Source organism: Curcuma longa, chromosome 1 (assembly GCF_044706935.1).
Source record: "Curcuma longa cultivar G26 ecotype Majalengka, Jawa Barat chromosome 1, ITB_CL_G26_1.1, whole genome shotgun sequence".
In the NCBI taxonomy this organism is placed as follows: domain Eukaryota; kingdom Viridiplantae; phylum Streptophyta; class Magnoliopsida; order Zingiberales; family Zingiberaceae; genus Curcuma; species Curcuma longa.
In genome coordinates, this window is record NC_133861.1 from 26,664,078 (window position 1) to 26,688,168 (window position 24,091).

Sequence of the window (24,091 nt, forward strand, 5' to 3'; positions counted from 1 at the left end):
GTTTAATTTTAAATTTTAAAATTAGAATAGAGATCTCTTCGACTTCACATGGTCGGTCCCACGATCATCTGTGAGGAGGTAAATCGAGAAACTGCAATTGACCATGATAAAGAAGAGTATTATCTGGCTTCACCAATATTCAAACCCTTGTCCTCTTTTATAACTATGCTCTGTCGTAACCAACTCAGCTATACCCCGGAGGGTAAAGTAGAGAATTCAATGAATTATTGAGCTTGATCCATCTAAATTATAATTCACACTTAACAATTTCAACTTGATCAATTTAAATTATAATCTAAATTTGAAATTTTAAAATTTTTAACAGGTCCGTAGGTTGGCCCGTTTAATCTGTAACCCGCCTTAAGTTAGGTTAGGTTGGAGATTTTTCAACCCGTCAAATTAGTGGGTTGTCCTGTCCCACCCCACCATATGATAAATTTTTAATGGATTGGACCGCCTCGCCATGGGTTGGTTTTTTTGACAGCTCTAGACGGACCGACCCACCATCTTTACATTTGAGAAATTTTCAATCCGACCCAACCCAAAGGGGTTATGGATTAGGCGAGTTACGAATTAGACAGGTCAATCCACGAGTATATGAAAAATTAAAAATTATAGTTTGGATTGTGATTTAGACAGGCCAAACATATGAATTCATCAAGTATTCCAATTTAATTTTATATTTAAAAAAAAATCTCAACTCGTGAATCCAAGTCTATCATGGACTTATGGACTTAGATAGATTAGTCCGTCTAAATCCATTTTAAAATAGATTAATAAAATTTTAATTCAATCTATTTAAATAATTTTTTTGGAACCGTTCAACTCACAGTCACAATCTAAATCGACGGGCGGGTGTTTTCACACCTTACCAGAATATTGAAGTTTTTTTTCCTACTTTAATGATTTTAAAATAACTCCTGCCATTCATTTTTCTTTGAAATGATTTCTTTGGAACGCATCAATTCAACGAAATGACGAGGTGTTAGAAGGACTGCTCCCCCCACAAATAATCACAGACGAACGAAAAAAATAGAAAAAATGTGGCAGAATGAAAAGGGCAAAAAAAAACAAAACAAAAATTCAAAAGAGTATCTTAATTATTAGAATTATCAAAAAGAGATTTTTTATAAAAAAAATATTAAAATGATGTTGTATTATATTTTTCATATAAGAATATTGTTCCTATTGAGATCTGCGCCAGGAAGCTTCACCATCTTCTTCAGCACCAGGACCCTGAGGAGCTAGAATGAGGTTGGAGAGAAGGGCTTGGGGGAAGCACCTGCAGACACGACAACCGTGAGATGGAAGACCAGGAGTGTCCTGGCGCGACCACTCCGATACTTAAGTCAGTTCGTGAGAGAGGAGGAAGAAAACTAGAGGAAAAGGGTGGGGATCTGAGATTGCATACCTCTCTTCGATAACCAACTGACTTTTATATGGTTGATGACGTTAAGTCACATCAAGGATATGATTGAAGTCCCATCGTCGTTATGAATGTGTCAGAGAATGGGGTATTAGTCAGCACTGATGTCCCGTTGCTGACTTGCATTTAAGGAAGTATGTTCCAATATCTTTTAGAGATTTGCCATGATGAGCTGCAGCAGTGTCAGGAGAACATTCATAGTCGTACGATAGGGGAGTGGTCTTTCCCATGATTAGAATAGGCTAGTGACGTGGAGGGCAGATGGGGATTGCCCCGGCTCGGCAGTATACCCGTGTGCTATCGGGTCGGCTAAAGGGGTCTTTAGACATATGACTCGGCTCGACCTATGGGAACATTAGTCCGGGAGAGAGCTCGAGCAGAGCGGACCCTTTCGGGAGTATAGTAAATGACCTAAGCAGCAAGGAGCCGAGCCAACTAGATCCATCCAGGCAGTTCGGTGGTGTTCTCAGGGGGGGAGGAGGACCGAAGAGATCCTGCTGAAGTGGTGTGAAGAGGCGGGAGCCAGTATAGGAATTGTCCGAGCCGAGTGAGCTGGCTGGGGTTCGATACCAGTGTCCTGACAGGGTAACATTCGTGAGGGTTCGACTCGGCGGTTTCAGAGGACTCGGATCGGTCCATACTTCCGGTCCTGAGGACCCGCACTCGACATCTTCCGTCTGACTCGACTAACCGCGCTCAACATATACGACCATAACAAATATGTTTATTTTAATATTGTTATCTTACATTATAGCTGGTAATAGGTTAATAATTATTTAATAACTGTTATAATATTATAATAACTATTAATAATTACTATAATAATTTTAAAATAATTGTAATAAGTCGATAATTTTTTAATATAAAAATATCTTTTATATAATAATTTTAAATTAAGTTAAATTAAAAAAATATTTTAACATATTAGAGATTTTTTTTTTGATTTTTGTCCAATGAAAAACAAAGTTGGTGAATTAAGTTGGCAATGGAGGCCCTGTAACTAGGGCTCAAGGTCGAACCTTCTATGAGATCAAATAGGTAGCCTTTATATATATATTCTGTGCGTTTTAAAATATGTGATTGTGCACGACATAATATCCTAAAGAATTTTCAATATCTGAAATAGTAAATATTTTTTTTTAAAAAAATATATTTAATACTAACCCAACTCCTAAACCCTAAAGAGAAATCTTAAATGACTTAATCGTATATCAAAAAAAATAAAAAATAATTTTTATTAATTTTTTTGTGTTTAATACTATAATCCAACCTCCAAGCCTAAAGAGAAAATCTTAAATGACTTAATCGTATGTCAAAAAATATTACGTACAGTTGCGTATATTAAGATGCACAGGATATCAATTATATATATATATTACGTACTTAAAATCCCCTCCCCTCCCCAATATTGAGCCTCGACAAAATCCACTCCCCAATATGTCAAGTATACAAAATGCATGACCCGCTACCCCGACACCCGAAGATGCCTATTCGAATACGCCCAACTTATCTTCGAGCAAAAGGCGAAGACTAGGAAGAAATGATGAGGGTCTTATTGATCTAAATTTGAACTCATTTTTAATTTTTAACTATCTTGGTCAATCAAATGGACAATGTAAGCAGAGATATTTAATTAGTCAAGAATAGCGTACAACCCATACATATATTTAACTGAATTATCCAAAAGTCACATTATATTTCGAGTTAGTATATATTTCATATTTTTTAATTTTTTATATCATAATTTTTTTGTGTTATAATTATTTTTTTAAAGATTTTTTAAAATCTATATTCTAAATGTCAGCACAAAGACTTGACTACTTTTACGAAGAAGAATTTATACCATGGCTCATATCATATATAAGTAGTTAATCTAAATTATACTATGATTTATACATATGTAAACTTTTAAACATATTTATTTGACTTTAGGTTCATGATAATCAAGTTCACCTTGAGCAGAAATTTCTATTTCATCTTTCTTGGGGTCCAAAAGCATTGGTACGCACTTAGCTAGTATATTTCATAAATAGATATAATTTTCATACTCAAGAATATAGAATGGGGAAGACTATAATGAATAGTAGGGTATGTGTTTAGTTATCAGATCATAATACAGGTGCAAGTAATGATTTTTATGGTTTGCTCGATGAAATTATAGAGGTAGAATACCCTGAACTAGAAATGTGAGTTATTTTATTTATGTGTCGATGGTTTGACCCTATAGAGGAATGAAGGTGCATCTACAGTATAATTTAATTGAAATAAATCATAAGAGATTATATAAAAGATATGAACCATTATTTGTGTTGGTACAACAAGTGATTCAAGTATTCTATACTTCGTATCCTACTTTGAAACGTAACAAAAATGATTGGTGGGTTGTTTGTAAAACCAAAGTATGGAAAAAGATTGAGGAATATTGGGAAGATATTGCATATCAACAAGAGGAAGTTAGGAATACATTTCAGATAGAGAAATATATTATTTCATCATTACAAGATCGTAACGAAGTAGTGATAAATGTGGATGCAAGTGAAATTAATGAAAATGAATCTGATGATGATGACTATGACAATGACGACGATGACGACAATGAGAATGCCAATGAAAATAAGGACTTTGATATTATTATATAATAAAAAAATGAGGAGATCATTTAAAAATGATAATGTATTTTTATTAGTAAATTTAGTTTTAATTTACATATTTATATAACTCATTACTTACTTAATTGTCTATATACTGTCTTATTGTTAAATATTAATAATTATCTATTAATGCACTGTAGTTTTTCTTATAGGCCATTACAGGTGGCATTATTTACGTGTTTGGATTTGCACCTGCTTTGATTTGTTAGCAAATATGGTAAGTTTTTTCATGTTCCTCATTATGTAGAAAATATTTATTACTTTATCTTATAACAATTTTGGTTGACAGTTTCAATGTGGTGGTCACAGACGAAGTACTCCTGGCTAGTCCACTTCGACACCTGGCATTGTACCTACACCCCACCCTGATTTGGCAGAACCATTTCATGCACCTTCGTCAAATTCGTCACCATTGCAGTCTCCAAGCCCTTCGCCCAGACAGTCCATTGCTGAGTTGCAAGATATTTGAGAGTATACAGTCCCTCATGGAAATTCGTAAGTATTTAAAAATTTAGTATTCTTGATTCTAGCTAAAAATAAGGTCTTATACTTTTCCATGATCTCCATGTCTAATATATTTGTGTTGTACCATAAGTAATATTGATCCTTTGTGATCCTTGTTTGTATTCATTTTAGAGGTCATTTATATTTTTGATCATCTTTGTAGTTGTTCTACTCCCATGGTCCTGTAAAGGTTCCCTATATCTTGATATCTGTTGGATGAATAATTATCTAGCCCATTTAGTAAAGCACTTATGGCAACTCTATTATATAGTGATTTAGCTGGTTACTTTTGTTGGGTTATTTATCAACTAGTACACCTTATAATTTTGATCTATATAAGCTACTTAGCCAATCAGCTACATTGGCTAGTAAAGTTATTAGAGTTAATGTCACCTTCTTATAGTGGCTGATGTTTTTGTATTCCAAGTTGATATTTAAGATGTTATCACTGAACTGTAGATAAAAGAGGAACATTAGTGAATAGGAAGCCATATGGCAAAAAGTATATGTAATGCTTTAATTATGATTTTTGTTACTTGTAATAGCAGGTTTGTGTAAATTGCCTATTGCTTTAGCATTTTAATATGTTTTCCTATATAATGGTTATCTTATCAATTTTTTGGATATTCACTTTTCATCTTATGTAGTTTATTTAACAATGTTTGTTTGGAATTTTATGATAGATTTCAAAATTCTATATGTGTTATTCGTAAGATCAATAAAATAGTGAATATCTATAGGGGAGGCGCTTCAATGACATATACTAGCATTCCAGCACCTATAAAAGAGTTATGGTGGAATGAATTTAAGGTATATATCCCCTTCAGTTGATATATCAAATTAAAATGAATATATAATCAATTTTTTTTTCAATTTTAGTGGGCATTCAATTAGGACCCATCTAAAGAATTAGAAATAAAAAGAATTTTTAAGAAAAAAATATAGGGATTATATTCGATATGTACTCAATCATGCAAAGACTAGGGAAAAAAGCCACCCTATATCACCAAAGAAAATTGGGCTAGGATCGTCAAATTTTGGCAAACCGAGGAGAGTAAACAAAGAAGTCACTAGAACAAAACAAATCAAACTTTTGATTCTGGAGACTCATCTGCGACATATGCGGAAAGCTCAATCAACATTGATGAGCATATACACAGATTGATAAATTTTTTATAAATACTAAGTTATTAATTGATTTTAAATTATTACATTATTTCTAACAATGTATTTTTAGGCTAAGGAAATGGGGAAGGAGCCACTATTTATAGACATTTTTACCCTCACATTTCAAAAGAAAGATAAGATTTGGAGCGGGGATAGAGCTAGAGCCATTAAGGTTTAGATTAAACTTGTATCTTAATTTCTAACTTAATTAGATTCTAATAGTTATGTACCTACTCTAACTTATTAAATGTGTTTGTATTATAATACAAAAAAATATGATGAGTTAGAGCAAGCACAGAGAAGTTCAAGTGCTAGTGATAACAATGATGGATCTAAGCCCTCTATTGGGAATGATCTAAATATTTGGTTGGAGGCAAGAAGGGGATATAAGGGGGATAGGATATTGGGAATGAGTTCTTTGAGCAGAACTCATCAAGGTATTATACATCTTCTTCCATCCCACCAGCAGTAAGGGCACAAATAGAAAGTCTAACTGAATAGGTATAATTTTGCAAAGAGATGAAGAAATAAAAGAAATGCACCAACAACAGGATTTTATAATGTGACATCTTCAGTTAGGCTCCGCTTCAAGTCAGATTCCTCCTGATTCTGGTGATGATGGTGATGATGATGATTCTTCATAAGCCTAGTTGTGTATAATTTTAATTTTTCTCACAATTAGTGTTGCTTCACATTTTTTATTTCATTTGTAAACTCTTTATTTTTTTATTATTGATTAATACTATTATTTTATTTCAAACAGGATTGGTGAAACCAAAGATGGTGGTGAAATAAGTATTTACATATTTTAGTTAATTTGTACAAAATCATACTTTTATGTTTTATTTTCTGATGTAGGAAAAGAAGAAAAAGTATGGACGGATCAGAAAGTGGAGCAGAAAGTATCTTCCGAGGACAATGTCGTGGATGATGATACTGATGCAGGAGAATTTGAAGATTTTTATTATTAATTTTGATAATTTTAATAATTTTCAAAGTTTTTGGTATTTAGAATAGTTTTGAAAAGTTTTATTTTTTATTTTAAGATTTTTTAAATCCGTTTAGGATTTTTAGGAATTGAGTCTGTTAAGAATTTTTCTTAAGATTTTATATTTGAAGTCCGTTTAGGATTTTTAGGATTTTGAGTCTGTTAAAAAAATTTTCTTTTTATTAGGAAGCTTTCTTTTCGAGTTTGTTAAGAAAATTTTCTTTTAATTAGGAATCTTTCTTTTCGAATTTGTTAAAAAAAATTCTTTTTATTAGAAATCTTTCTTAGAGTTTGAGTTTATATAAATATCTTATGAGTTGATGTTTAGGGAAAAAAGTTTTGGTTTAATAATATTTTCGGCAATGCCGTTTATTTCTCTATCTCTTGTTATTCTTCTGAATTAATAAGTTTTAGAATATTATTTCTGGCGTTCGCAGTTGAACCAACGGATTCAATATTGCCCCCAGGATAATCGCTATCCCACCCGGCGTCAGTTTGTATCAGAGCATTGCCCGCAGGATAACAAAGTCTAAAACTTTCTAAACTTTTTGAGCAATACTGATAATGCTTCAAGATGATAACAAAGGACACTCTTGATGCCTAAACAGTCAAATATCACAACCAATTCAGAAACCTTCTATTCGCTACAATAATGACATCAATTGATTGTTACTGTTCATCAATCGACTGATGTCCATTAGTTAAGTTTTAAATATTTATTTACTGCTACAGTGTCATTAATCTATTAATCGTGTAGCAAACCCCCAAACCCTCTTAAATCACAAATTCAAGGCTTAGGAGTTTTCAATCGATTGTTACACACTTCCACCATTACCAAGTGTTTGAACAACCTTGACGCACTTGGATTTCACGTCTTATGCCAAGTGTCTGGTCTTGCATGACCTACTTAGACTTCATCTTTCATATCAAGTGTCTGATCCTCTATAAACCATTTGATTTTCTCTCTTGTCAATTCCTTGTTGTATTTTTAATCGCTAAATATCTAATTAATCATGACCCACATGGACTTCTCATTATTCAGTATCCTATCAACCTTGGCCTACTTGACCTTTCACTCAACTATCAACCATTGAAATCAAAATTAATCTTGGTCAACCTTAACCCAAGGTCAATTGCACCAACAATCTCTCTCTAATAATCTCTTATTTTTCTCAAAGTCTCGCTCTACCATTAAACATATTGATCAAATATTGAAATCCAATTCAAGCCAACTCAAGCTTAATCAATTTTGATCAGAGATCGATTGCATCAATACTTACAACTTTACAACTGTGTGCCCCAAACCTTCATACTCACACAACCCTTGATCATCATCCAAGTAGATTCTCATCCTACTAAGGATCAACATTCAATGACAAAAGAAGATAGAACTCTTCTAGTTAAAGAAGAATGAATCCAACTACAACTTGAACTAACCTAAAAGATGTGTTATTCCAAACTTTAAGATATTCAATGGTATGGGCAATCCACACCTAATTCACTTTGTGGCAACGTGGCACAACACAAGTGGCCAATTTAGACACAAATTTGGTTGGTTCTCAAGCTTAGAGAACTAGTTTATCCAACCCTTAAAAGAGAAGGAAGAAACCTATAACATCAAGTTCATCATAAGACGATTTATCCACAAATATCACAAATTTTCTGTTCCTATTTGAGATTGCCCTCCAGACGAGTCACCGGCCACCTGGCATGTAAGTTGACGGTCAAGGTGGTACCCACGAGCAGCGAGAGACGAGGCCGATGGATTCTGATGCGCTGCCAAGCTTTGCAAGGTAAGAGGAAAAAGAGAGTGAGAATGGAAGTCACGGGTGCTCTGACTTAACTACTTCGACGCTCAAGTCAGATCCTTCATTGGAGGTAGAGAAGAAAACGCGAGAAGGTAGAGAGAGAGAATGAATGTTTATGACTCTATGTGAGTGTGTACCTGTATCCGCGAGAGGAGGGGGAGATATATAGACTTATGAAAGTGAATAATGAAAAACTATTTTATCTTAGTTAAGGAGAATATCCATCAGTGGAGATTTTATCAGAGGAGATGTCCCATTTGGATAAGAAGAATATCCCATCACCGCCGCAGTAGTAAAAAGTCTTATCATCCATATCGATACGGTATCAGACTGCGCTATCATACCGCATTAATGGAGTGATAAGTTACCCGAGATATCATATGATTGCATGTGTTCTTCTAGCAGCGACCTGCCCAGCTAAATGAGGGACTGAACAGAGCAGAGTCGATTGAGCATAGCGTATGACACTGAGGAGGCGGAGCATGGTCAGTAGAGAGAGCCCGAGGCGATTCGGCTGAGAAGAGCCTTGAGGCCGAGGACTTGATGCGACCGAGAGGAGACTCGGTGGCACGACTTAGACTCGGAGCTCTGAGTCGGATGTCGAACCGGAGTTAAATTTTGAGAAAGGTCGAATGTGGGATCTTGAGCTAAGTCGAATGAATACAAAGTCGGGTATTGGATCCCAACCTGAGCTGAATACTGAGTCGGGGTCGTCGGCCCGACCTAAGTTGAATACTAAGTCGGAGCATGGGACCAAGCCGGTCAACCTTGGAATCACGTCTTCTATTTGACGTGTTGTGGAATCAAATCGGATCTTAACCTTCTAGATCAAGTCATACCAACCCCTAACATTTCCAATTCCTCATTCACATAAAACAACCTTCAATGTCAAAAAGCTAAGAGAAGATGGGGAAAAAATAAAGAGTACTTTTTAAATCTTAGTTTTACCCAAACGATTTCTGTTCTTTTCTTGTGTTCGAACTGAATCCACACACAACGGGCATCATCCAAAAGCTATTTTGAAAGATTAAGCGATCAATTTACAGTTTGTAATTTGATTACTTCCTCTTTCCATTTCGATTCCTTAAATTAAGAGAAGATTTTGTAGATGTGGAAGATCTGTTCATTAATCAAAATAGTAGTACGGAATTGGTCGTATCATACTTCATCTTCTCCAAATTGGGCATAATCGCGAATTGGATCATCGGCGGCGGCCCGCAAGCGAGCGCCAGCGTGTCGTCGCTCCGCCCATCGGAATGTGCTCCCTCAGGATGCTCTCCGTAATGAATCCCGTGCTGTACCGCCACCCCTCACGCTTGGACTGGTCGATCACGTACCACACCTTGAACTGCTCCGGCCGCCGCAGCGCCCACTCCTCCAGCTCCTCCTGCAGCAATATGTCGTCCTCCGACCGGTTGGCGTACACCAGGTGCATCTCCGTCTGGTCCTCCGGGTCCTGCAAAACCGCCTGGATCACTTGGTACATCGGCGTGATCCCCGTTCCGCCGGCGATCATCGCCAGCCGCCGCGCAAACCTCTTCCTGCTTCCGTCCGTCAGGAAGTTACCGCAGCCGGTATAATTGATGTGGCCGAGCGGGCCTTTGATGTCCAAGACGGAGCCGATGGGCAGGGAATCCAAATGCTGCGACATGAGCCCGCCGTTGGGGAATTTGGGGTGCTCGCCCTTGAAGTAGACCTTGATGAGTAGCTCGAAGTGGCCGACCACGTCCACTGTGCTCGTCGGTGTGTAGGCGCGCATGCAGAGCTTGCCGTCGATGGTGGCGCAGAGGAAGATGTGCTTTCCGACGGGAAGGCCCAGCAATTGGTCGGCCGAGGGGAGCGCGAATCGGAATAGTCGGACGTCGTGGGAGATGGACTTCTTGGAGACGAGCGTGCACTGGACCTTCTCGCGGGGATTAGCCAGGGCAACCGGCACCGGCGCGTGCACGGCCTCGCGGATGGTGGCGAGGTGAGAGAGGTCGGACGCGCCGTGGACGGAGGCGTCGGAGACGTAACCGGAAGGGATGAGCTCGCCGATGCGGTAGGTGTCGAGGAGCGCCTTGGCATGGTCGGAGTGGATGGCATCGAACTCCTCGGTGCAGTCGGTGCCGGCGTTGACGAGGATGCTATCGGGGCCGCCGGGGTGGTCCTTGACGAAGGCCGTGCAGTCGTAGACATGGCCATGGACGACGATCCACGCGGAGTCGCGCGATGCGTGCTTGCGGACCTGGGACATGGTATAGTGGTCGGCGGCGGTGTTCATGAAGGGGGTGGAGGTGCTCTTCTTCAGCTTCTGCGCCGGCGCCTCCGCCGTCGCCATGTGCTTCTGCCGCACCATCCACCCACCGGATTGGTTCCCGGGCTGCGTCGGGTGCTCGAACATCAGCCCGATCTCGCCCCTGTGAGGCCGACACACCTTGACCTTCACCCTGAACCAGCAGTTGTTCATCATCCCCTGCATCATCGCCGTCACAATTGGCCGATTAACCATCGAAATTAGATTGAGGCTTCATCGATGGCACATACCATGAGGTTCCAATTTAGCTTCTCCGGCTGAGTATTGTGGGACTCGTCCCATGCTCGAACGGCGACCTCCTTGGCGCTCAGCAGCGGCAGCACCTCGACCTCCAGTGACCAGAAGCACCAGCACCAATATTTGCCATACTTGTTGGGCTTCTCGGGGTGGTCAGAGAGCACACGAGCCAGGTGTCGCCGCCGTCCAGCGTCACCTCCACTCGCGTCACCTTTCTTCCGCCGCCTGTTCGATCGACAGAGAGCAATTATATTAATTAGCGACTCAATAGGATCATCGGAAAAATAACAGTCGGGATAGCTCACCGGAGTAGGCGTAACCTCTCATGGTGTACTCCTTCTGCGTCGTGTAGGCGTTAATGGGGAAGATCTCGTCGTGGCCCGGCGTCGTGATCACCGAGTTGACGTTCAGTTCGTTGATGATGTGCTCCGGCTTGTACCACCAAGCTGCACATGGCTGAAGGAATTTCGTCGAACAATGAATGGACGCGATAGAAATGGGGGAGGAGTTGAGGATTAGACAGAGAGATCGAAAATGGCGGGCGGGCGCGGGCGCACCTTCGGCGTTGGCTAGCTCGGCATCGACGTGGGGAGGGAGGACGCGGTTGTCCTTGAAATGGTAATAGCTGTCGGACTCCTGCGGGGCGACGATGATGCGCTTGAGCCATTTGACCATGCGGCCGCCGATGAAGCCAGGGATGATGACGCGGACGGGGAAACCATGATCCGGCGTCAGCGGCTCGCCGTTCTGCATGTAGGCGAGCATGACATCGCGCGAGGGGTCCATCGCCACCTCCCGCCGGAGGCACGTGCCGTACTTGGAGTTGCCGCCGCCGCCGCCGGCCGGCGGGAAGGTCCTCGGCACCCTCGAAGCAGACGAAGAGCGCACCGTCCTTGCGGCCCATGACGCCGGCTCGGCGGAGCACATCGCGGAGGCTCGCGCCGCGCCAAACGGTGGTGGACACGGCGGCGGGGCCCCAGTTGAAGCCGATGGTCTGGCGGACCATGTTCTGCTCCTTGCGCCGGTTGCCGGCGCACACGAGCGTGACGGGGATCTCGACGGGCGCGAAGGCGCGGGCGAGGTCGTCCACGGTGAGCAGAGGGGGCGTCTGACGAGGCCGGTGACCTCGACGGTCCAGGTGGCCACGTCGGCGCGGGGCACGGCGCCGTGGTTGCGGACGTAGTGGAGCGGGACGGGGGTGATGAAACCGTGGTGCATGAGGCGCGCCAGTGGCGGCTCGCAGTTCAAGGGGTGCTTGCCGGTGAGGCGGATCAGGGAGGGGTTGCGCTGGATCCAGCCGTCGGCAGTGCCCTCGTCGCGGGCGTCGCGGGCGGAGGGCTCCAGCTCCAAGTGGGAAGCCGTGTCGTAGAGCTTCTTCCAGTCGACGACCTCCTCCTCGTCGTCGTCGTCAGTGTCCTCCTCTTCCTCGCCGGCTGAGGGCCGGTGATCAAGGGGAAGAGGAGGTAAGATGGGAGGTGAGATTAAGGTGGGCAAATCGGGGTAGTGCTTGGCGTGGCCGTTGGGCTGGTCGAGTCTGGTAAATTGGCGGTTGTCGACGAAGGCAGCCATGAGAGCTAGTAGTTCCGTTGATGCGGCAGCCGGGGAAGGGAGTGGTCTTGGTAGCCACGTTGATTGTATTTATATACACTGCGAAGGTAGGCACAAGGAAGGAAGAATTAATGGCAGTCCTCGACGGAGAGATGTGTGGAGTCGAGGAAGAAGACGACAAAACCGATGGGAAGCGGGAATTGTGAGAGACAGCGGAAGGGAGGCGAAGGGGCGGCCTTGCCTCCTGCCCGACTCTTCTCGTGCTTCTGGAGTCGCTGGAAATATATATATATAAAATAATTTTAAATTATATTTAAATGATAATAATAATAATAATAATTTTTTTTAAAAGGATCATACTGCAAATTATTATTTGGAGTCTTAAAGGCACCCCACGTTGATAAGTGTCCTCGGCCTTTTAGATTTCGAAACACGAGTTTATAAAAATGTCTAAACACTTGTTTGAAGTCAAAAAGAAAGAAGGAAAGTGCCCAGAAAAAAAACCATGAAGGAGAATAGTCGGCAGAAGTATCTCTCTCTGGATCATTAGTATCTCTCTTTAAATTATTTTAATAAAAAATAAAATCTACCACCCAATAGTTTTATACGATTGATTTCATGATCATATGTGAGTAAGTAAATCAAAAAGCTACAGTTGACTACGACAGAGAAAGACATTGTCTCGATTTCGTCGAAATTCATTTCTTTCACTTCCATTATGGATGCTAACACACCAGAAATTATCTACTCAGGACAGATTGCACTATCTTAAAAATAAACGATCAAGAGGAGATGATACAGAAGTACATATTCTTCGGATGTAAATAGATTAGTCGGCTCCGGAGAAGATCAGAGATTGGTTGTAGAGGTGATAGGAGACGTTCATTTATTAATGGACATTACAGATATTCAGTCTCTAATATTGGAGGACGACTAATTTAATGAAAGTTCATCATCTATGTACGTCATGATTCATTATGTTTGAATGGCAAAGAATCACAACATGTTTGAGAAAGTATGTTTTGATACAGAGTCGATATTCAAGAGGATAGAGATCCATGTACATCGGTCATTAGACATCTACTAAGATCTAACACTGTGTCAAATATGGATAGGTACCCTTTGGTCAACATCGATTTTTTTTTTTTAAAAGAAAGCATTTTGATATTTACAATTTGAAAATCTACTCACATCTGATACTTCATCAGACGACGTACATAAATATCTTCAATCATCTCATAAAGTTTTGAGGGCATATACTTTGATATGGTTGGACAATCTTGTTGCCGGATATTATAATGAAAATTGCCAATTGAAATGAATTCAACTTCAACTTATCTCAAGTTGCTAGCAGAGTTGGGTTGACCAAGCTACTCAGAATGCTTCCTGACTCAGAACAATAATCACTAATAGGTCTAAGTGGCCGAGTGCTCTTGAGTTCAAGTGGTAAGTCAGGACTCCAAGTGCAGAGTCAACTAAGTACGTGTTGAATTGTCAAGTACTCCAAAAGCTGAGTCGTCGAGTGCTCTTGAGTTCAAGTGGGAAGTCAAGACTCCAAGTGCAGAGTCAGCTTAGTACGTGTTGAGTCGCCAAGTGCTCTTGAATTCAAGTGGGAAGTCAGGACTCTAGTGTAGAGTCGGCTAAGTACGTGTTGAGTCGTTGAGTACTCCAAAAGCTGAGTCGCCGAGTGCTCTTGAGTTCAAGTGGAAAGGAAAGTCAGGACTCCAAGTGTAGAGTCGGCTAAGTATATTGAGTTGTTGAGTACTCCAAAAGTTGAGTCGCCGAGTTGGGTGTGAATGCCTGGCTACCCAAATCAAGAAGAAACATGCCCAATTGTTGAGTGTTGCCCGAGGCCAAGTGCCAAGTCGAGAGAGAAGTTTTCCGACTATCAAGTATTGCCCGAGTGTCAAGCATTCAGGCGTGGAGTTTAGGAGCTTGGGAAAGTACTCCCGAGTATGTTTCCGAATGCTCGAAAACTAAGAAGCTGAGGTTTGCATTTAATGTAGTCTCTTTAAACAGATTCGTCCCACCTCCAACTATTAGCGGAAGGATTTCAAAACAATTGCAAGAAAGAAAAGCAAGTACAGTGATTAACAAGATAGAAGAAGGAATCTCTTCAAAGATGCAAAAAAAAAAAAAAAAAAAAAAGACATCAAAACTTGAAAGATCAATGACAGGGAATCAACAGAGATAACAGGCAACAAGATAGCTTATTTTATTCATTGTATTGAGAGAATAATCATCTTATTCATTGTGGTTGACATTTATAAAATATCTCGAAGAGCTTTGGATTGGAAGAGTTTGTTATTCCTAAAAGCCTCTAATGTTGTGCTTATAATGCTCAAAGGTCTTCAACCACTCGAACAAGGTTCAAGATATCAATTTAAGATCACCCCCGGGGCATAGCTGAGTTGGTTACAACACAACAGAGTTGCAGAAGAGGGTAAGGGTTCGAATCCTGGCGAAGCCAGGCAATACCCTCCTGCGTCGTGACCAATTGCAGTTTCTCGATTTACCTCCTCACAGATGGTCATAGGGCCGACCGTGTGGGGCCGCTAAGGTGACGGATTCCACCTAAGATATCAATTTAAAATCCTTGTTTAATCTCTCTTGTAGATAGCTTATTTTATTCATTGTATTGAGAGAATAATCACCTTAAACTTCTCGAGTATAAGAGTAAGAAATTTTTACCTCTTGTAAATATACAATTGTAGACTAGGAGAAGAATTTTCAAGACCACCTAAATCAAATGTATAGTATAACTATCATTACCCCGGAGCATAGTTGAGTTAGTTACGGCGAACAAAATTGTTGAAGTAGATAAAGATGAAATCTTGGTGAAGCCGAGATAATGTCCTTCTCCGTCGTGATCAATTACAGCTTCTCGATTTACCTCCTCATAGATGGTCATAGGACCAACCATGTGGGACCACTGGGATAGTGGATTTCACCTTTTACTATCATTGATTTTATTTTTATTTGTATTTTTTCCATTGCATACTTACTATGAAATTTCTGACTTCATCTCTGAAACCATGACATATAAAGTTTTAATATGACAATCAAGTGACAATGCATAGGACCTTAAATCCAATAGACAAAGCAATTGTCAATTCATCAAGAAAATGACAGTAATGAGATTGTTATTTCCTTTGTCAATTCTAACGATACTACAAAGTTCACTAAAGGACAGAGCAATTGCTAGTTCAATAAGGAGAAGATATAAAGTAATGTGATTGTCATTTCTTTGTCAGTTCTAAGGATTAGTCAACAAATTATTAATAAATCATTAAGAGGGGAAATGTTGAAATTCATTTGTGATTATGTAACTGCTAGAGGTGTTTGATAATTTTTCTATATCAATGATGTAGAAAACAAGAAAGTGGTAATATGATGGTGTAAACAACATCACAAAGTATTTGCGATTTACGAATCCTGCTGTTAGAGTTCATCATACTTACAGAAGACAAAAGTTTTGAGGAGACATACAAAATGGCCATCAAGTTATGTAGCCGCTCGACTCAATATCGCCTTCGCGATTGTCTCGGACTCGGACTCGGGCGTACTTCTGACCTTGGCTTTGCAACTTCCACAAAGATAACCCTCCCATCAAGGAACTAACAAAAATCCAATAGAAGACAATCAATTCACTGGTATGCTGACCAGACACATGAGGGCCTTTAATAAATTTTGGACAAAAATAAAAAAGTCACCTTAATTATTAGAATCATAAACAAGATGCCTTTTTTTAAATAAAATAAAATAAAATAGTCAAAAGGTCGCTCCATCATATTTCTCATACCGAAAACACCCTCATTCCAATGTGTAAAGCGATTCAACTTGGTCAAAAAATCTATACATAGAGCACTTTTATATAAAAAACTTTGCCAACTTAGTCAAAATCAATGTAAAAGCTATTGTAATAGTCATTAATTGATTGCTACGACATTTAATTGACCTAATAATGTTGTAGCAGCCATTTAATAGCTACTACACTATTATAAAAGTCAATTAATGACTACTACAATAGTATTATGATGATTTTAACTATGTTGAGGCAATTTTGATTAAGTTTATGTAATTTTGACCAAGTTGATAATTTTTTTTTATGTATAAAAGTTCCCTATATATCGATTTTTTTATCAAGTTGAATTAGTTTCTTTTTATACATTGCAGCAGTTACTCTGTAGTTTGCTACAATGATGTCAAACTATTTAAGCCTAAGCCCTAGAGATAACATCAAACTATTATTTGAGTAAACGAAGATTGGATATGATAATCTCGAATGACATTGAACAATTACTTAACTCCTCCATAATCTAATGCAACGACAAATAGCAACCTTAAACAACTATATGTTTATCTAGGAAGACGGGTGCGACAAACAATTATGTAAAGTATGTTTAGTTGTTACCGTTCCATGCATCCCCTCGATGGCATTTCTGGATTCCTCTTCCGAGGCATAACGAAGAAAAGCAAAGCCTCGGGGTCTATTTGCTATTCTGTCCATGACTAGGTTAACTGCAGAAACACCACAAAGAAGTGAGACTAATGACAATCACAGATGTGTGTGTGCGTGTACATATATAAGCAAAAGGGAAAACATGATTACCTTCTACAAGCTGACCAAAATTTTGGAAAGCCTTCCTAAGACTTTCCTCGGTTGTGCGAAACGAAAGACCTGGAAGAAGAAGAAGAAGCTTAAAAAGTATTAATCCTAACATATGTTATGCATTCCTGTATGAGATACAGTGTAGAATCTGTGCTAACACGTTGTTAAGCAATCAGCAAAATGGGAATCTGATGTAGAAAAAAACTACGAGACTGTATATCGACTTATAGTCCTGGAAACTATTAGTCAAAGTGGTCGACAAAACAAATCAATAACACACGCATTAGTCGATGCTGACTAACAGAACATATTACAGAAATCAATCTAGTGGACAGTCAGATCGTCATGTATCACTTAGGAAAGAATTTATGGCACTGAGGTAGTTACCGTATTGCTTCTCTCCTTGCTTCTGTTCCATCTCTTATCTATTCTCAGTTCTTTGAAAATAGATACCACGGTTGGTGTCTATTCTCTCTATTGCATACCTGGTTTACAGATTGGTAACTGGAAACCCGACTACAGATATTCAAATAACATTGTCGATGGAATTGGTTCGAAACTCATGCCCTGGAATGCATCTCATTCCAGTTGAAGGTTGCTGAACACTAACTAACAACATTCTACAGCACACGGTCCAGGCTAGGTTAGCAACAAGATACACAGGATTAGAAGATAGTTTGGTCTCAAAACAAAGGCTCTCCGATCAAAAATCTGGTAGCATAGAACCATATCTATAGTCAATCTAATAGAAAAGAATATCGTATTGCTATTACTGTTAACACATTCTCAAGTTGGATGATAGATATCATATGTGTAGTTTGGTAAATATAAATACAAAGGTTGTCCAAAGAAAAAATAGATTAATCAAGACATGATCATACTCGAAGCAAATACATAACACTCACATGTAGGAGAAACCAAGCTTTGACAGAGCACACAATTTCCTTGGCATTGGACCAGCTAGCACATTAACAAAGAGAGGATAAATGGAGAGATCTTATGAATAACTCACAAGTGGAGATCTTATGAATAACTCACAAGTGGTTTTCTCCTTATGATGGCACATATAAGAGCACGCGGTAGAGAAAAGAAAAAGAACGAAAGCACTCAACGACGGTCGTAGGGTATCTCAGGAATAAATTGCAAGTGGTGCTTCTCCCAATGATGATACGTATAGTGCACAGTGCTGAAGAGAAGGGAATCACTCTACAAGGGTCTGCAATGCACGCGTATAGGCAACATACAAAAGAATACCAGAGTTGAAGAAAAGAAATAGAAAGAGAGCTCAGCATTGGAGGAAGGATTTCAAAACAATTGCGAGAAACAAAAGCAAGTACAGTGATTAACAAGATAGAAGAAGGAATCTCTTCAAAGATGCAAAAAAAAAAAAAAGACATCAAAACTTGAAAGATCAATGACAAGGAATCAACAGAGATAACAGGTAAAAAGTATCTAAAAGAAGTGAAGATATGAGAGAGAATAAACCATATGTTGGGTTGACGAGCCATGCAAAAGGTGACAGATATGGCCTTCTACATTGAATGGAGAAAATCCAAAGGGCAAAAGAAGGAGAAGAAGAGATCAACAAATATCCTAGAGAACATGCTAGAGGCGATCGTCAAACAATGGAAAGCAATGAGGAGATAAAGTTCGCTAACATAGTATTTCACACATAAAACCACAAACATGAGAGCCAGAACCATAATAAATCTAGTATAGAGAGTTATGGTATCTTGATGGCTACTCACATCATGTTGAGAACACAAGAAGCTAGGATGAGCATGAGAAGAGGAGTTTGCCTTACGCTTCTTGGATCTAAACACAGTACCGAGAGAGGAGCACCTACGAGACCTATTGAGGTAGAAAGGTGAATGTGACAAGGATAGAGGACCCTTACCATATGCAAGCTCCCATGGCGTTGCGAAGATGAGTATGCAAGGAAAGCAAGAATTGTTCTTGAATGAGAAGAAAATGCACACATAAGAAGACAACGGTCTCTATAGATGTCATCCTTGCAGAGGAGGAGACATTGCTACGACGCTAGATTTAGAGGAAAATGTTACTCGCATAATTGACATTGATCTAGAGGAGGACAAAGACAATGCTTCTTTTAAAGGAATCGAGATCATGTGGATGTGATAGGTGGCACATGCAAAAAGATAAGAAACTAGGGAACCATGACATAGGGAGGTTGTTGGCCTCCTCCTTAGGTGATTGCTATAGAAAAACTCAAGAGCAACGCTCTCATACCATTCCTACATTAGGAAAAAGAAAATTGTCTTACATATTCTACAAGCCTGTGCATAAACTCATAGCTTATCCCTAAATCTAAAACACAAATACAAGAATAAATACATAACGCTAATACCCTAACACATCTACCACCGAACAACTATACCAACAAGAGGGAGGCTTGAATATACAATTTGACAATGCTTTCCAACTTGGCACAAAGAAACCTAACCACAAAAATTAGAATGGCATCATCAACATAATTGGATCCAAATTCACATCATGAAAAATTGGCATTGACCAACAACATTCTGAACGCATGGTCAACTCAACTACCCAACAAGAAGTTACTGCATACCAGGTTAGGCTATAAAAAAAGATAGATAGGGTTGCTAGACAATTATTTTGGCTTCAAAACAAAGGCTATCTGATCAAAACCCATAATCTCCTGGACCCACATTTGCCAGGTAGGGAGGGAGGTCTTGAGGTGATTAATCTCTAAACCCATAATTTGCTAGAGCTTTGTAAATGTTGGTCATTACTCACCTCAAAAAATAATTACTGATTTTGGAAATTGGTTGTAGAAATATGTTGGTCGGTAAGGATGGGAAGAAGTGTGACTGAATCAGAGATGCTCCCTTATCTGGAGTAACATACACCTTGTTAAAGACTTCTATTTTCATGGAATGATCTTCTGGAGTTATATGAGTATGTGTCAATAAAATATTTACCATAATCAGCTTGTGCATGTGGAGGCGACATGCTAGCAATTTTGTCAAGCTGTGGAACAAATACCCTGGGAACAGGAAGCTTATATGTGCACTGGTGATGAAAAACACAGGGATCATTCACCATTCGAAAAGCCGACAACATGATATTGAAAGATATAATAAACCAAGTCCTTTCCCACATTTGTAGGACTTAGGCATGTTCAAAACTAAAGTATTTGGTTAATTACAAAATAACCTCAATGTTAGCTATGTATCACTATGCAAGAGCGTTCTAATTCCCAACACCTTATGATCATTCTGCAAGAGGAAAATTCAAACTGCAAGGCATTTATTTGAAGCATGTGAGGAATTGCAAAAAAAAACTTGGGCATTGTCGTCTACCTACCACCTTCAACTTACTGATCCAACAATGTAGCCAGATTGTTTTTCAGCGAATTGGGAGCTGAGTCATTGCTTTTAGAACACAAACTAGTAATTGGTAATTTCTTTCTTTTGTCAAGCTTAGTTCTAGTTCTAGACATCCAGGTATGTAGCATGTGGCTTTTGGCCAGGAGAATGAAGTTTTGAAGGTGCGACCTTTAAGCATGTGGGGGAAGACCTAGAAGCATAACTCTTAGGTAAATTGGTGAAGACATGAAGACAGTGAGCCGCAAGAGTTGTGTAACATGTATTCTCAGTTTGCTTATTTGAGAAAGTCTATATGGGCTTACAAAGTGTCAATCTGGCCTTAGTTGGTGACCAAGCTCGATCTCGAAGCCTTATGAAAGCTTACCAAGGTGTAAGCAAGTAGAATCTAAGATCTTTGTGTATGTTGAGTCAACTAAGAGTGATTCTAGTCAACTGATGACTTGAGTCAACTACTGAGTCAACTAAAAATACTAATAAAAAATAGAATATTCTCTATTAAGTTAAGTTTGAGCCTATTGAAAAAGAGGTCCAATTGACAATTGAAAAAGGGGTCAAGTCAATTGGAGACACTTTGAGCCGATTGATTTCCTAAGAAGATCATGTTAACAACTCTTTAATTTGAAAATGACTAAAATTGATTCTAGCCAAAAAGGTAATTCAAAAAATGGTCATTGGACAACTTCAAGCAATGTTTCGAGTCTAATCTCAAATTCATGCAGAGTTCTGACACATTATTGCTGCATTGAACAGAGATAAACGTGACCAAGGGCTGCTAGAAGGTCACTTTGATATACTCTAGTAATCTTCTCTCTTATATCTCTTGTAAATCTTTGTAGAGAAGATATTATTGTTATAAGAGATATTTCTCCACCTCTAAAGAAGATCTTTCATAAAGGGAATAGGGGCTTAATCCATCGAACGAATCATCAAATCATGGAGTAGGAATCAATATTCTGAGCCATGTAAAATCCTCCTATGTTAGCATTGACTTGTTCCATTATTATTTCTATTGCATCAAATGACTTTGTTTGGCCTTGTGAGAATACGCAAGAGAGTAATTTTTATTTGCAAGCCCATCAAGCCACTCAGATTCAACTAGACTGATCCTATCATCTCCTTCTTGACAAAATTTTTTCAAATCATTATTTCTTTCAAATTTTTTCACAAAATTCTCCACTCCTTGACAAAAAAAAAAATGGTACTATAGTATTAATAACAATTATAATCCCCAAAACTTATTGTTTCTTAGTCATAAAAATCACTAGGCAAACCTTACCTAAAAAATAAGCTAAGATTTTATTTGCTTGAAATCACTTGCAGCTTACGTGTCTTCGAGTCTTTTGTCATCAATATTTTTCACCCTTAAGTTCATTTAATTCTTTGATCCTTGGATGCACTAAGCCCTTCAAACTTTCTACATTTATCTTTAACCTTGCCTTGAACTCTACCTCATTCTAGGTCTCTAAGCCATCAAACTAGCAACCCACTTGACCATGTGCCTGCCAAGCTCCAACTCAACCTTAACCTCTTAGCCTTCCATCTAGATCTTATTGAGTTATAAGCAACTTGCCAAGCTCCAAGTCAACCTCAACTTGACAAGCAACATGTCAAGCTCCTAGACAATTGCCACACATTCTGGAACACAAGTTAAACCTAAGTTAAATCCTTTACGAGCAACATCAAAATATGTTGGTCAACCTAAAGTACACCTAACATTTGGCCTTCGGGACTTCAAATGCTCTAAACTTGCTACACATATCATCCTTCACCCCTTGCCTTCCAAGTACACCTTACATCGGACCTCAAATGCTCAGATGCACCAAGCTTTGTGAACTCGCTCCACATATCATCCTTCTCCCCTCACCTTCTATGTCCACCTCTATATCAGTCCATTGAGTCAACAAACCAGTCGTGATCTTAAGAACTTGCATCACATATCATCCTTCTCCTCTCACCTTCTGAGTCCACCTCCATATGAGGCCATTGAGTCAACAAACCAACCATACACTAATTTAGGAGAACTTGCTCCACATATCATTCTTCTCCTCTCACCTTCTGAGTCCACCTCCATATGAGGCCATTGAGTCAACAAACCAACCATACACTAATTTATGAGAATTTGCTCCACATATCATTCTTCTCCTCTCACCTTCTGAGTCCACCTCTAGTCCACCTCTATACTAGGCTATTGATTCAATGAATCCGCAACCATTCAACTTGACTATGTCGAATCACCTAGCAGACCAACTCAAGCGTATTGAGTCATCAAGCTCTGTGAGCTCCTATATGCATTGTTCCAAATTTCCACACACTTAATAAATACATTAGAAATTCAAGCCAAACTTGAACTTTTTGTTAAAGATATCAAAACACCATTCAAACTCAACAACATGGGAGTATTACTTTCTCAACAGATAGTCCGCGTGTAAACCATCCTATGGTTACCCCATTAATGGATGATTATTCCCATATCGCCCTTCAAAAGTTGTATAAGTTCCAATCTTTAATTTTTAGTGGTGATCATGGGTGTTTACTCGTTGAATATAATCGTATGCTGAAATGTTTCATCCCATTAAAAAAGTGTAAGCTATTCTGTACCTGGATTCCTGTCTGACAAATTCACTTTGGTAGGTATCCACGTCACTTATCCCTCAATTTAAAGAACAGAATAAGTCTGAGTATCATGAGCTAAACCCATGATAACTAACTTGCAGCTATGGTATAAAGGTTTGATGTTTCAATTCAAGTAATTCCGTATACAAACAAATGGATTCCTGATTCCTTCCATAACACAGAAAACCCCACATTTGATAGCCTCTTACAGGAAATATTATCCCTTTGAAGCAATGTTAACGAAAAGTTAACGGATTTTATAAACATTTGCACAAAAAAAAGTTAACCAAAAGGAGTGAAATTTGTAATCGGATAAAAAAAATCAACAACAAAAAAAAATGGTACCGCTGACATAAAGCTTTGTCGAAAGCGGAGCAGTGTTCTTGGAGTCGAGCGGGAGGCAGCAGGAGGCCGAGAAACCCCAGGTGCTCCGCCTCACAAGCGCGGGCGACGGGAACGAGACAGCAGAAGGTTGAAGCGAAGGGCATCTGCGAAGGAACGAAGGGGAAGAACAAGCGGACGAGGTGGACCTGAACTGGTGGACGCTTCTTCTGCTATTGAGTGTAGCTGATGGGAGGGAGACGAGAGCGGCAGCGGAGGGAAGGCAAGCCACCATTTTCCCACCCCGACGACAGCTCGGCGACTCGCAGCACAGCCGCAACAAGGAAGCGGATAACTGATTCCAATCCCTCTTTCGAATTCGATATATTATTGTATTTCTTTATTCCATTTTTAGTTTGGACCTTTTATTTTTTAAATTGATGAAAGAATTAAAATAATTAAAAATATATAAAAATATTTCAATATTTGTCGCGAATTTTAATATTTGTCTTTAACAATTTTTTTTTACACAGTACACGAATTTTAATA

At 39.3% G+C, this 24,091-nt stretch overlaps 2 protein-coding genes across 2 annotated transcripts; both read right to left on the reverse strand.

The window, feature by feature from the left end:
• Nucleotides 1-9,671: 9,671 nt before the first annotated feature.
• Nucleotides 9,672-12,657, reverse strand: LOC141839310 (nitrate reductase [NADH] 1-like). Its single transcript, XM_074727038.1, is given in 8 exon segments — nt 9,672-9,796; nt 9,799-10,999; nt 11,071-11,234; nt 11,237-11,302; nt 11,383-11,523; nt 11,635-11,923; nt 11,925-12,175; nt 12,178-12,657. Coding segments are annotated over 8 exon segments (2,703 nt in total). The 5' UTR covers nt 12,647-12,657; the 3' UTR covers nt 9,672-9,674.
• A 3,365-nt stretch (nt 12,658-16,022) lies between these two features.
• On the reverse strand, nt 16,023-23,871 carry LOC141812854 (organelle RRM domain-containing protein 1, chloroplastic-like). Its single transcript, XM_074700808.1, has 4 exons — nt 23,567-23,871; nt 17,238-17,306; nt 17,040-17,146; nt 16,023-16,242 (listed from the first exon to the last, which is right to left on the reverse strand). Exons 1-4 carry the CDS (start codon nt 23,835-23,837, stop codon nt 16,147-16,149), a joined length of 543 nt encoding a protein of 180 aa, XP_074556909.1. The 5' UTR covers nt 23,838-23,871; the 3' UTR covers nt 16,023-16,146.
• Between the last annotated feature and the right edge of the window lie 220 nt (nt 23,872-24,091).